General features: G+C 37.1%; 1 protein-coding gene across 1 annotated transcript; it reads left to right on the plus strand.

The window, feature by feature from the left end:
- The first annotated feature begins 3,807 nt into the window (after positions 1–3,807).
- LOC121738940 (succinate dehydrogenase [ubiquinone] flavoprotein subunit, mitochondrial-like) lies at positions 3,808–15,127 on the plus strand. Its single transcript, XM_042131225.1, has 13 exons — positions 3,808–3,897; positions 5,421–5,460; positions 6,547–6,735; positions 7,537–7,610; positions 8,384–8,556; positions 10,778–10,933; positions 12,635–12,792; positions 13,173–13,337; positions 13,591–13,790; positions 14,019–14,213; positions 14,289–14,433; positions 14,551–14,786; positions 14,934–15,127. The coding sequence occupies exons 1-13, from the start codon at positions 3,877–3,879 to the stop codon at positions 15,084–15,086; spliced, it is 1,905 nt and encodes a 634-aa protein (XP_041987159.1). The 5' UTR covers positions 3,808–3,876; the 3' UTR covers positions 15,087–15,127.
- The last annotated feature ends 204 nt before the right edge of the window (positions 15,128–15,331 follow it).

Here is a 15,331-nt window from a genome sequence, read left to right on the forward strand (position 1 = left end):
TTGTTTAGTTTTATTAAGTTTTCATTATTCTCTTTTGTACCTACTATCTGTAACGTCTCTTCATTTCTTATAAATACATGTTTTGTTGTAGGTCTGCTAGCAGAGATCTCTTCTAGAGATAAGCACACATGTATGTACTCTATTAATGTATGGTTTTGGTTTATCATAAGCTAGTTTAAAAAAATTGTACATGAAGAATAAATAAATAAATAAGGCATTATGTTATAATAAAACTGGATACTAACATAGCTTTGAATGTATTAGATGACTCTCAAAGCCATAACTATAAAATATGACGTAATAACTAAGCAATTTTCTTAATTTTCCTTAAATCCAGTATTTGTATTCTTGGTCCGTAGGGCCCGTCATTTGCATAATATAATATGTATGTGTATGTAGGTCAGAGAGTATGCGAATTGGCAAAGAGTGTGACTATAATTCCAACATAATTTTACATTCGCAGGTGTTTGACTGACTGACATATTACATAAAATTCGCAGTGTCAAAAACATATAACTGATCGAAACTGACATGATATTGGTAGGTATTCCTAGCTACTCTTCGAGGTCCAGTAGTAAGAAAGTTACGCTGTTACTATCAAGAGGTTACAAGCCGCATTGTGATCGATTTTGATTACGCCAGCGCTAGCACTATGGTAACTCACTTACCTGACCGGTGACTGTGAAACCAAACCCACCACTATGAATTATTATCACTGGTTAAGGCACTATCTTTGTGAAGTTATGTGGTCTCAAACGAATACTGCAAACGGCTTAAAACGCTAAGCTAAAATATTCTATAGTGATGTGAACGTATCCCCTCACGAGCCACTGTTATCGATAATTTTGACAGATGCTACGATAAACAAAAAAAAATTTTTAAAGTTACAATACGTGATTTTTTACAAATCAGGTTCTACCTTAGCACTTCCTTTTAAGTTAACTTTCTATTTGTATGTGTTACCGGCAATCTGTATTTAATAGTAGTCCATTGAATGCAATGCCTAGGCAATGTATAGAATACCTAAAAAGCGTAGGCAATGTTAGAAATATTATTCATTTTATACTTTGCCTAGAAGTTAACTTTCTATTTGTATGTGTTACCGGCAATCTGTATTTAATAGTAGTGCATTGAATATTTGCCTAGGCAATGTATAGAATACCTAAAAAGCGTAGGTAATATTTGAAATGTTATTCATTTTATACTTTGCCTAGGCATTCTATACATTTACCGAAATCGCTGCCGGTAATGTGTACAATCCTCAACTATTTCTAACGGTACTCTTTTTCATTAATTTGAAGTCAAAATCGGCTAACTTAAATGTGAGTTTTATAATATCAATAATCTCCATTTTTGAGGCTGGTACCGACTTGAACATTTTGAAGATTGATTTAAATAGAAACAGTCGAGGTTTAGGCAAATTCTGAAAAAGCTTCTGGATCCCATGGTAAAATTACCACTTTGCTTGCCATAACACAGTTTGAATTATAACCCTCACAATAACAATAGAATTTTCAAAATTTCTCCCGCAAACAGCAGAATAATGAACTAAATAGGTACCTTTCGATTTAAAACACGTACCACTTACAAAATCAGAAGTACCATTAGCAGGGTCACAATTTGATGATGCATGGCATACTTATGGTGGTGATGGTGATGGTTAATATCATTGATACATTGGCATAATATTATGCTTGCATTACTTTGGAAAAATTTAAAATCGGCATAGTATATTTTCATACACCAGCGTGCTTAAGGGGGCGACTAACCCTAAAGTGTCGATTTTATAATTCATTTTTGTACTTGAAAATAAGCCCCAAATAGTTACATTTTCTAAAAGTAGTACTACATTATATTTCCGAGAATTCAATCTGAGCAAAAACACGATATCTTAAAATTTTCTCGATAGAAAAAAATCACAAAGATGCATCTAATTTTCATGATTTTTTCATTTATTGCCATAACCGTGCATTGAACTAAGTTAATATTTTAACACATTGTATAAAATTCTATCATTGAGAGATCGACCTAGCGGATTTTTAAAATATTGTATATTTATCGAGTTATTGAGAAAAAACTAATTTGGCGATGAATCCGCGTCGTCCCTTTTCACCTGGCATATGAAACACGGGCGTGAGTGTGAAGAGAGAAGGACGATGTTTGATTTTTGGGGTTAGTCGCCCTCTTAACGGACCTCTATGATATGAAGTTTTAATTTTTGTCAAAAACGTAATGGCATATTATTCTTTACGGTAGTGAGAAACTTTTCAGTTTTCTAATTATTGTGTACGAAATTTTTTAAAATTTTCTCCCAATACCCTATAAACTACAAAATAATTTTGAAAATTGGACCGCAAACATCAGAGTGATAGTTAAACATACAAAAATAAAAGTTATATGACTTACTGACGAAAATATTGTAACCTCCCTTTGATAAAGTCGTTTGTTGTTTCTATTAAAAACAAATAATTTTGAAAAATGGACCGCAAACATCAAAGTGATAGTTAAACATACAAAAATAAAAATTATATGACTTACTGACGAAAATATTGTAACCTCCCTTTGTTAGATAAAGTCGTTTGTTGTTTATTAAAAACGATATAGAAATTGCAGTAAAAAAGCGAAAAAGCGTCATACACTACGCGTTTTAAAATATTATATCGATAGAACTGCTAGCGTGCGTTCACAACCCTAAAGTACTACTAAAGTGTAACGCATGCGCAAAATGGCAGCCTCGCCCCTCAAGAATTGTCTCTGAATGGATGACGTCATAAGGGGTAAATCACCCCCAAATGATTGATACGGTCTGCAGATATGTTACGTAACTGGCCCTACGCTAGTGCCTAGTACGTTAAGTAGTACAGCGTAACTTGTACTTTTCAGTTTCTCGATATAATTGAAAGTTTGCGCTCAACCCTAGCACTGACCACTGACCAGTCCGATAAGTTTCGTAAATCTATACGAGCCCCTCTCTCTTACCTATGAAATTGTTTATGGTTTTACTATATTATTTGCGAGCTGATACTCAGTAAGTATTTGAGACTGTAGTTGTTCTGAGAATCGACTTTCTTTCCTCCCTCTGATGATTAGATAGTAATTTCTCCGAAGAGTATTGGCGGCTTCCGTTTCTCCAGCATCTTCTTTTGGGTGAATGATTAAGACGGACTTATCAGCGTTCATTGTTAGCTCTACTTTTTGACACCAGACTATGAAGACTAAGGCGGCCTCTAGACGATCAATTTTATTGCCTAATATTACGCATTTTACAATATTATTGACGGTTTAGGGTTAATATTGAACATTGTGCGATTATTGAACGAAAGTTTGAGCTAGCTTCGTTTTTATTTTACCATATTTTTTATTGCATCGTGTAGGGTCCGCCAGCCAGAAAGCCCAGACTCGAACCGAAATAGCAAGAAGGACGACATAATATCACAAAAACAACTGACCTGAAATTCTTTCTCGAAAAGTTGCTAGCTCCTATACTATTATGAGAATTTGTATGCGGTATGAGCACGGAGCCTTTGTTTTAGCTCCGTGGCCTGTGGGTATGAGCAAGGTATGAGGAGGTTTGGTATGAGGCTAGTATGAGGTATACCTACCAAAAGAAATACCGGTACCTACTACCTACCGATCAAAAACTTCTACTTTTCTTTGCTACCGATACCCTAGTATTTCTACTAGGCACAAAATAAAAAATAACTCGATTTCGTACCACAGTCCACAGAAGACCACAGAGTACTTTTTAGATTAGCACTGACAAGCTTGTCAAAATTCGAGCAACTGGAATGTCAAAGGAATTTTCATAATTTGGTGTAATTTTTAGCAAAAACTATAATATATTCTAACTTTTGGTAAAATCTACCAATAATAACAATGTTTCAGATAAAATATATAGTAAGTACAGAGATTTCAATATGCATAAGCAATTATGAACAGTTAAGTAAGAGTTGAGAGTTAAGACCCATGTAAAGCTGGTTTCAGACTACGGTATAATAGAATAACATGTAGTGTAAATATTTAGTCTATGGTGTATAGCAAATATCGCGCACCATATATTGTTATAATAATATTATATAGTAGAGTACATTGTGAACGTATCCATTACAATGTATGGTGCGCGATATTCTTGTGCTATGAGCTATATTACTATATGCTATTATAATATTATAGCTTAGTCTTAAATCATCTTTAGACCATATACCTTTTAGACCCAGATCCCAGAAAGTTCAGACATAACTTACTCTCTGATGGATGAATTCTAGGTTCTTAGTAGTGCCTCGTGTACTTAGAATACCTGCGGGTAAATATTCCGTATCGCGCCACCAGCGATTTTGAGGCCGTTTTTTTTTTTACAGTCGCGTTATAATCTGTAAACATCAGAACTAGTATTGTTATGATAGCGCATGACTATTTTTCGAAAATTTCCTATTTCTCCTATTTCTGGGTGTTGTGGTCTACGTTCCAACCTAACCTAACCTACTTTTAGACTTTCTGGATTGTGTACGTTTTTGTTTCGGCGGGGGGCTGAGCCCCCCGAGCCCCGTTTATGGGGCCTGCGCCCCCCGGTCCCACCGCTTCGGTATCCAATACTGAATAAAAAGGGGTGGTCAAAGGTTGTATTTGGGAGGGGGGGGGCAGCCCCCCTAAGCAAAGCCCGCCAAAACAAAAACTAACACAATCCAGAAAGTCCAAAAGTAGGTTAGGTTAGGTTGGAACGTAGACCACAACACCCAGAAATAGGAGCCCCGCGTAGCGGGGCTCCGTCGATTTTATTTTGTAGCAGTTTCTCAATAGGAGGTTGTATTTTTTTCCCATAGTGCCCCGTTTCCTTCAGACCAACCAAAATTAAAATTAAAAAAAAATATCTTAAATTTTCGAAAAATAGTCATGCGCCATCATAACAATACGCGACTGTAAAAAAAAACGGCCTCAAAATCGCTGGTGGCGCGATACGGAATATTTACCATTTTTTTTAGTAAAGGCGTTATTTTTATTTCATAAATTAATATACAACACTATTGCAAGAATTTATTTTCTACTAGCTGTTGCCCGCGACTTCGTCCGTGTCAGCATAGTATAATTACAAAGATGGATAATTTTCCCCTTTTATGGTTCCTTACCCAAATGGTAAAATGGGACCCGATCACAAATATATTTCAGACTGTCCGCCGTCCGTCCATATCCAGACTGTACCTCCCCTTTCTAACATTCATCCATCAGAGAGTAAGTAATGTCTGATCCTGCTGGGATCTGGTGCTATATTGTTAATGCTTATATAATATATAACCTAAAAGTAACACGTATCCAAATCCAAAACTACCGGGTAGATTTTGATTCACTTAACAAGAGAGGAGTGGAGTAGAATAATCATAACTATATGACAGAAGATACTTACTGACCAAATATTTTTCCTACAGAAATCGGGAGTATTGAATCTTAGAAAACCATTGGTTTTTGGTATGTTATAAGAACCTTTTATAATATAATTTTAGTTGAATAGCAATACCTTATAGGCTTAGATGTTCCTCAATAACAATAATAATTGCTACCCAAAAACATTCGCAAAACGAGAGCGATGTCGGTTTTTTGAAACCCTACCCCTCATTTGTATCCTTTCTCACCATGGAAAATATTTCACCCGGATTATAATATTATGTGACCAGTGACACCAAATCAAACGCGAGCTAGTGGAAAAACCATAAAGTTGATATACCTAGCGGAATAGAGCAACAATCTCGAGCTGTCACACAAAACCGAAAGTTTCATCTGTGTGTAAAAATGTGTGTACGTTTACACTTACACAAGCATGATTGAACATGATTTCTACGAGATTAAATTGTCAACGTGCGGCACGTGCCGACTGGACGTCAAAAAAAGAGTGCTGCTGTTATGTATCACACGTCTCTTTTGACCACGCAGTGTTACTGATAGTGACATCTCTCTTGCTCTTGCCTTTGTATTTCTATTCCGCTAGGTATATTAACTTTATGGGAAAAACTTGGCTATTGACTTAATTGACTGCATCTGTTAAGTCATCACTACTGTAGCAACACATCAGTCATCACCACTACTGTAATACGAGATTTATACTCGCATCTCGTGACTCGGCTCGCGGCGCGTCTCGCAGCTCGCGTCGAAGCGCGAGTGTAAACACAAAGCTCGCGTCCCTCTCGAGCTCCTTTGGAAATCGCTCCCGACGCGAGCCCTGCGAGCCGCGAGCCGCGCCGCGAGTGTAAATCGAGTATAAATAACAATAGTTTCACTACTACTTTCACAGTGAAATCTATATAACGAACAGATACACACCCTAAAGTGATATCAATCTGTACTCGGCGAAACATGGCGGTAGCGGTCATTGCCTCCCTGCCAAAAACTTGTCATTTTCTATATAGAGCCGCGTTTGACAACATCTGACACTTCATTGTCAGTCGCGGTTTATATAAAAAAAACAAGTTTTTGACTGGGAGTCAATGACCGCTACCGCCATGTTTCGATAGTTTTGTTACTATCATCTATCAGTTGTTTTCTATCATTTATCTCCAGCACGGAACAACAGCTGCTACAAAATCCAACATCACACCCACGACTGCCTCGTTATCGGCGCCGGTGGAGCTGGTCTCCGGGCTGCCGTGGGCTTGGCCCAACAGAACTTCTCGGTCGCTCTAGTATCAAAACTATTTCCAACTCGCTCGCACACCATCGCAGCACAGGGTGGCATGAACGCTTCGATTGGTAATTTTGTTTCTGATATTAATAAAATCATTTTCAAAACTGCATTTCCTGTACGGGCAGAATTGATAGCGGTAAATCACAAAAATCATTTAATGTGACCTTAAGGGTGTTCCAGGTCCAGGTTCCAGGTCCAGTTCCATTTCTTCACTAAATTCTGATTAAGGCACATCGCCTTAATCAGAATTTAGTGGAGAAATAAAGAATGTAAAGACCCAATTCCTGACTGCAGAAAATAAAATCATTTTTTTTCAAAGACTCACAACTGGGAACTTTATACGTGGGAGAGCCATGCTTCGGCACGAATGGGCCGGCTCGACCGGATAAATACCACGTTCTCACAGAAAACCGGCGTGAAACAGCGTTTGCGCTGTGTTTCGAGTGAGTGAGTTTACCGGAGGCCCAATCCCCTAACCCCTACCCTATTCCCTTCCCTACCCTCAACTATTCCCTTCCCTTCCCTTCCCTACCCTCCCCTATTACCCTATTCCCTCTTAAAAGGCCGGCAACGTACTTGCAGCTCTTCTGATGCTGCGAGTGTCCATGGGCGACGGAAGTTGCTTTCCATCAGGTGACCCGTTTGCTCGTTTGCCCCCTTATTTCATAAAAAAAAAAGAAAAAAAAACTGTCATGAAAATTATGTTGGTACAGGAGTAGAACCCCAATATAATTTTCACGATTTCTCATATCTTAATATCAAAATTCTTCGCCTATAATGATTTTTGACACACTGTAGCTAGCAACTTAATTCCCAATTATTGATTTAGATGGTTTTAAAAGTTTATGCTTCTATCTAAATTGTAGGAAGTATGCACGAAGATGACTGGCGTTATCATTTCTATGATACCGTGAAAGGTTCTGATTGGTTGGGTGACCAGGTAATTTACATGTTTGTAGTAAAATGTCATTCTGTAATCTGTAGATAATATTACTCTGATCAATGATGAAAAACTCAAAGCAGATATGTTACTACCGCGCGCGTTGTGAAGATTTAAATACGGCCCAATTGGGCCGTCTGTTGTTTAGTCTGCATCGAGCGCAGTCACGAACGTGCTGCGTCTTGTCTTACCTAAATAAATTGAAAATGACGTCGTGCGTGTATCGAAAATGTATCGAAAATTACTCGAAAGTAAACAAAACACATGGAATCTCTTACCACATGTCTTGATTGCAATAAATACCTCGATTATTTACATTTTCAATTATTTTTTCGAACAATCTGGAAAAAATCGAATTTTCGTCATAGCTCAGGCGAAGAAAGAGACAGCGATACGATTCGACGTTTAAAAATAGAACTGTCTCTTTTATGTAAATGGTTTTTCGTATATTTTGTTTCACTTATCTGTCAAATTTATCAATGTTTGCAATTTTCAATTTGAAAATTGTTCGGAAGAGATTTAAGCCGGAAAATAGTATGGACTTAACATATCTGTATAAGTAGAATATCATTGACATAATAATGTATCAGAAGAGAAATCAATTCACTACATTTGGTCGGATTATTTCAAGTCATGGTGTGTCTTGATTCTTGACATAACCCGATTCAATTACGTGGATTCGCTATTTGCTCATCAATTATTCTGATAGAACAAAATTTGTCTTGATTGGGTTAAAAGTACTTTTAAATTAAAACATGTCAAACGTGTTTAAGGACTGCATTCAACATCTAACGCGAGATGCTCCTAACTGCATTTTTGAACTGGAGAACATGGGTATGCCATTCTCAAGGACGAAAGAAGGCAAAATATATCAGAGATCCTTTGGTGGCGGAACTATTAATTTCGGAAAAGAAATAGCAAAAAGAACCTGCGCTGTGGCCGACCGGTAGGTTTCTTCACTTTATCAATAGAAATTAGATTAAAACAAACGAATATAAAATCATCAGCCTTGGAAGTCCGTAATAACTGAATAATACCCTACTTCTTTGTCTATTTTGTTATTATTATTTATTTTACATATTGTTAGCAACGTATAGTCTTTCTGAAACACGTATTAGTTATAAAAAAAGTCCTAGACTAAGTAATATTCTTATTTTTGCATACGTTTATTGGTCGTGTCGTGAAAAGCTTGAAATAATATATTTTCTCTAGCTATTACGATCATTTCAAGACACAATAATTTTATAACAAAACAAAAATAACATACATACGGCGCCACCTGTCGGTTTACGTGTAAACTCATACTTATGGTCCGACAAGGCTTTAAATGAACGTGGCGCTGCTGGTAAAGGAGAACTGTCAAAAATGGCGTTTTTGTATGATGACAGCGTTAGTTCCTTTTATTCGCCACGTTCATTTAAAGCCTTGTCGAGCTCTATTTTAGATGTTTTATAAATTCATGGGGGAAAAGCACCATGGGTGAGTTTCCAAGAAGCGCGGTGGATATTGATTATTTTCAGAACACAAAATAACGCCATCTATACATTGCTCGAGTAATTTCACAGTAATATTCGTTCGTAGACGCCGCCGCACAGTGGCGCTACTGAAGCGGATGTATTGATTTTTCCGGAAAAGCGTAACAGCGCCATCTGTGCTTTAATTATGAAATGTACAAGTATTATGAATTATGATGTAGCTGTAGGGTTGAGTTATTTTTATCGCCAACTTGCACTTTCGGGATAAATACTTTAAATCAGTTTCATGTTGTATCCAGGCCTACATTTTTACGTGAGAGCATAAGAAAATGCGTGCGTGTAACACACAAAAGAAATAGCAAAAATTGGCCAAGTGCGAGTCGGACTCACGCACAAAGGATTCCGTACCAATTAAGAGCAAAAACAGGCAAAAAGTGTATTTTTGTATGGGAGCCCCCCTTAAATATTTGATTTAAGTACTTATTTTGTTTTTAGTAGGTACTTATTTGTTGTTATAGCGGCAACAGAAATACATAATCTGTGAAAATTTTAACTCTCTAGCTATCACCGTTCTTGAGATACAGCCTGGAGTCAGCGTGACGGACAGACAGACATCGGAGTCTTAGTAATAGGGTTCCGTTTTTACCATTTGGGTACGGTACCTTAAATAACTTGCGCTGTGGACGACCGGTAGATTCCTTTATTGTAATTAAATCTATAGAAATTAAGTAGAATAAAATAAACGATAATTATAAAATCATCAATCTTGGATGTCGGTAAAAACTGAATAATACCCTACGTCTATTTTGTTATACATACAGCGCCACCTGTTGCTTTACGTGTAAAGTGTCACTTATTCTAGATGTTTTATAAATTCATGGAGGAAAAGCACCATGGGCGAGTTTCCAAGAAGCGCGCTGGATATTGATTATTTTCAGAACGTAAAATAACGCCATCTATCCATTGCTTGAGTAATTTTACAGTAATATTCGTTCGTAGACGCCGCCGCGCCGTGGCGCTACTGAAGCGGATGTATTGATTTTCCGGAAAAATGAAACAGTGCCATCTGTGATTGACTCATGAAATGTACAAGTATTATGATGAGATTATGCTGTAGGGTTGACTTATTCATCAAACGTTTTCTCGCCAACTTGCACTTTCTTTTTTGGGGGTTTGGGGCAGCGCAGATGCTAAGTTTGAATAAGGCATATATATATATATATATATATATATATATATATATATATATATATATATATATATATATATATATATATATATATATATATATATATATATATATATATATATATATATATATATATATATATCTATATATATCTGCAAAAACCGTATTCAAATCGGATCAGTAGTTTTCGTGCTAAAGAAAAAAGTTTTATACAAAATCTTGCCCCCTCTTTTGTCCCCTAAGAGGGGTGAGTGGAAAAATTTTATACACCAGATATTGTATTGGAAAATACAGTTTTTAATTTGATGTAAGTTTATTAAAGAAAAAAGTTTAACAGATACAAAATCTGCCCCCTCTTTGGTCCCCTTTGAGGGGTGGGGGGGAAAAATATTATACATCAGATATGAAGTTGGAAGAAGACAAATATATCTGCGAAAACCGCATTCAAATCGGATCAGTACTTTTCGTGTGCTTCATTGCCATAACTACTTACGCTCCAACAGGACCGGTCATTCCCTCCTTCACACGTTGTATGGGTACAGTACTCAATTCAAGAACATTGACTTATTCAGCGAGTTCTTTGTCTTGGATCTGCTGATACAAGACGGTGAAGCAGTGGGAGCTTTTGCCATGGACATGGATGACAGCAGTCTGCACAGGTAATTTATACATATATTATATATGTATAACAATTGATTCATATTTCATAGGCAGTTGGCAGACCTACGTCATTTGTGATGTATAGCTATGATCATGGGCGCCGGCAGGGGCGTGCCAGGTGGTGCACTTGCACCCCTTGGGAATCTCGGGATCTACAGGAATTATTGAAATAAAAAGCCGTCTGTAACCCTATTACCATGCCGTACAAAGATAGTTCGAAATGTTTCGGCACTATATAAATATATTCTGTTGACGTAAATAGACAATCACTGTTGTTCGTAAAAAGAAAAGAAAAGAAAGAAAACTAAAATCTGCATCCCTTGGAAATTATTTTTGCCGGCGCCCATGGCTATGATCTGTCGACTGTGTTGGATATATTGTGCCAAATTACGTCTACCTACGTCTTTCACAGTACATAGATCAATCTACTGGATAAGGTAAAGCCCGTCACAAACTTAGCTATAATATATATAAATATACCGTGCTATAATATATATTATAGTAGCTACCAGAAATATATATTATCGCTGAGTGTGCGGTCACGCGAAAATTAGTAAGTATAGAAAATATACAGTAATAGGCCTAGCTACTCGTATAAAAATATTAATATATATATATTATAGCTAAGTCTGTGACGGGCTTAACGGTGCGTGAACAACATCAGCAGATATTTCCGTTTATTACTATAACTTATGTATATTTTACGTTAGATTTCACATAACATTATAGTTTAAGGATCAGTTCACAGCGAACCGAATGGAGATAATCAGCGACTTGGCGGTTGTAGGTTGTAGTTTACTTGGCGGTCCCCCGACACACCGTGACAACAATTATGGACTAAAATATTACTTTACACAAGTTAGGAATTATTTGAACTTAAAGGCAGTAAATATTATTTCATTACTTTTTAAAGTTGTTTTGGCGGGGGTCTTTTTAATTAGGTACCCTATATAGATGCGTAAATATTTTCTTGTTCTCGTCTGCTTGTGATATGTTACATATAATTACAGTGCGACTAGGACATAAAAATATTTAATGCCCTGTCACGTTCCTCGATTAGGTCGATTCTAATTGAATCCTACCGACTGAGCTAAAGGAAAGGAAGAAGCAGCAATATCTACTTCTTTGGTGAACTGTCATATCGATTGAATCGTATTTAGATAAAGCTACTTTCAACGATTGTGGCAGTTCATTAATGCGGTAGCAGTCATCGATGGCCGAAAAAGAAGGCGAGCCAACCGGTCGTCGTGTTATTTACTGTCGTAATTTCGTCAGGCATTGACGATATGAAGTGATTTTAAAACATTATCGCATTCTGCCTCTCATTAGTGCTTAGACAAAAACCAAAGCCAAGGAGACTACCGAATCAAATTGAAACAAGAAGAGTATATTTTAAAAGAATAACTAAGTTTAATGTTGATATAAATTTAACATCTTATGTTATAAAAACAAAAAAAAATATCTTATTTCTTAGCTACTAATAGAGAAGACGATTCATATCCAGATGGCGGACCTATACTTAGTCCTATCGCGTTTATGTCAAACACAGCCGACAGATACGATTTACACTGAATTTACATAACCTGACCAAATAACGAAGATCCTCGATCTGCCTAGGAATCAACTTCCCTGACAGTATAAATAGATATATTTCTAAATTTTTCCGAACGTAACAACTATTTTGCTTAATTTCCCATCAGATTCCAAGCAAAGAACACAATAATATGCACCGGAGGTTATCCTCGTATGTATTTCTCTTGTACGGCGGCTCACACCTGTACGGGAGACGGTACGGCAATGGCGGCGAGAGCAGGCATACCTCTACAAGATATGGAGTTTATACAGTTTCACCCTACTGGTATAAATTGAGAATGACACTTGTAGGCAGTTTCCAATTAATATAGATACGTTAATTATTATCTATGTACTTTCTCTTCGCGCGAGCTCCGAGAATGTGGGGACTTTGAAGTTTGATGAATGCGACCGAGCAGGGCCGCGCTTGAATATGGCGTACCTTGCACTTTTCTCACTATTTCAGACTTCGGTCTTGCGAATGGAGTATAATAATGTCCCTGTACTAGAAAGTCTAATGCTAAATTATAGTCTCAAAATTATGATTTACTGCATTTTACGCTTAGGAACCTCAATTTTGTGATTGCTTGCAGAAGCATCGGATGTAAACCTCAGTAAATTTTTACCAAAACTTATTTAGAATAAGTTAGCCTTCTGACATTATAGGTATGTACGGATCTGGTTGTCTCATAACCGAGGGTTGTCGAGGAGAAGGTGGTTACCTCGTGAACAGTGAAGGTCAAAGATTCATGGAGAAATACGCGCCAAAAGCCAAAGACTTAGCCAGTAGAGACGTTGTATCTAGATCCATAGCAACTGAAATTAAAGAAGGTAAGTTATCGCAGTGTGATTATGTATACTCCGACCCGACAGCAATGCAACAGGCGTTAAACGGAGAAAATTTTGATAGTTTTTAGCAGAATTGTACACTTTACACCTATAATACTTAATATTATTATTACTGTTGCAAGATACAAAATCATACTTTCAGATGATTGTTTTCCTATTTCATGTATTTTATCTCTACGCATGAGAAGTTTTACTTTCCTTAGATTCATGTTGGTAAGAAATATATTTTTTGTAGGACGTGGAGTTGGTCCCAAGAAGGACCACATGTTCCTCCAACTCCATCATTTGCCCGCACAGCAGATTAAAGAGCGCCTACCTGGTATCTCGGAGACGGCGTACATCTTCACCGGTGTGAACGTCTTCAAAGAACCGATTCCCATTATACCTACAGTCCACTACACTATGGGTGGTATACCGATCAACTATAAAGGAGAGGTAATTACAAGATATATTTTATTTCTGAGTCGTAACCAGGAACATTAGTTGCTATAAAGTATAAACCAAAATTTTCACCAACACTTCAAGGGTGCGTTTCCGCCGGAGATGCGTTGCGAGAAACAACTTTTTTAACCAATAAAATATCTTTATTTACTTGACCTCGCTCCGCAGCGAGTGAGAGCGGTGGACATGCATCCGAATTGCACACACATTTTTACATTCAAGGCAATTATACACCACGATGGCTGCGACTGTGTGGTACCAGGGCTCCATGCGGCAGGAGAGGCTGTCAGCAACTGCCATGGTGCCAACCGCCTCGGTGCCAACTCTATACTCGATGTGGTGGTCTTCGGGAAAGCCATTGCCAATAACATCGGCAGGATCTCCCGGCCAGGCGATAGGCAGCCTGTGTTAAAAGATGTAAGTACTCGTATGTTTCAAAGTATAAAAATGTCAACAAGTACCTATAATATAATACATGTAAATTTTGTTCAGAATATTTGCGATGAAAGTATTGATAATTTGGCCTCGTTAAAGAGCCAGAGATGCCAGTTACCAGTTCACGAATTGAGGCTCTCCATGAAAACCACAATGCAGAACAAGTGCGGAGTTTTCAGAGAGAACAAACTACTGACTGAAGGTATTTTGCCCTTTATCTTATAAAATATGATATTTTTCCACACTTTTTTAACGTTTGTAGTCTATTTTTTTTTCTTTTCTATTTGTAAATTTACTTAAAAATTGGGGATTTCATCAGCATGCGATGAGATCGAGAAGTGGTACAAGAGTTTCAAATTAGTCGGCGTCACTGATAAACGTCTGAATTGGAATTCGGATTTGATTGAGACGTTGGAGCTACAGAACATGCTGCAGGGCGCGAAACATGTCACCGCCTGTGCATTGAACAGGACCGAAAGTCGAGGAGCACATTTCAGAGACGATTTTCCTAAGAGAGTGGACGAAATGGACTACAGTAAACCAACCTCTGATCAGGTCAAATTTTTTAGGTTCTTTTAAACTTTGCATTCCATAAGTCCGTAAACTATGCCCAGTTTTGGCAATACTGTCGCTTACCTGATAATATTAATTATGAAACATGTAACCGCTGTATCCATTCTTTAATAATCGTAATTCTTCCAGACTCCCAAGCCATTGGAGGAACATTGGAGGAAGCATAGTCTATCGACCCTGGATTTATGTTCGGGCGAAGTGACCATCACATATCGGCCAGTTATTGATAAGCCGTTGGATGACGAAGTCCAGTTCTTGCCACCAATGCCTCGCGTTTACTAGATACCAGAATTAACCCAGTTAATGTGTCGTAGAAAATATTTTGTATATTATATAATAAAACATATATGTTAATTATTAACATATATGTTTTTTTGATTTTAATTTATTAACACTCTACCACTAATTTAAATAATTGCATTACTAGTGTTTATGTTTTTATTACTTTACCATGTTTTTTTTTTCATCTGTAGTTTTAACCTTAGTTTTGTTTGTTTTCTAATAAATAATGTGTTGTTTTGTCCATT

Source organism: Aricia agestis, chromosome Z (genome assembly GCF_905147365.1).
Source record: "Aricia agestis chromosome Z, ilAriAges1.1, whole genome shotgun sequence".
NCBI classification, from domain to species: domain Eukaryota; kingdom Metazoa; phylum Arthropoda; class Insecta; order Lepidoptera; family Lycaenidae; genus Aricia; species Aricia agestis.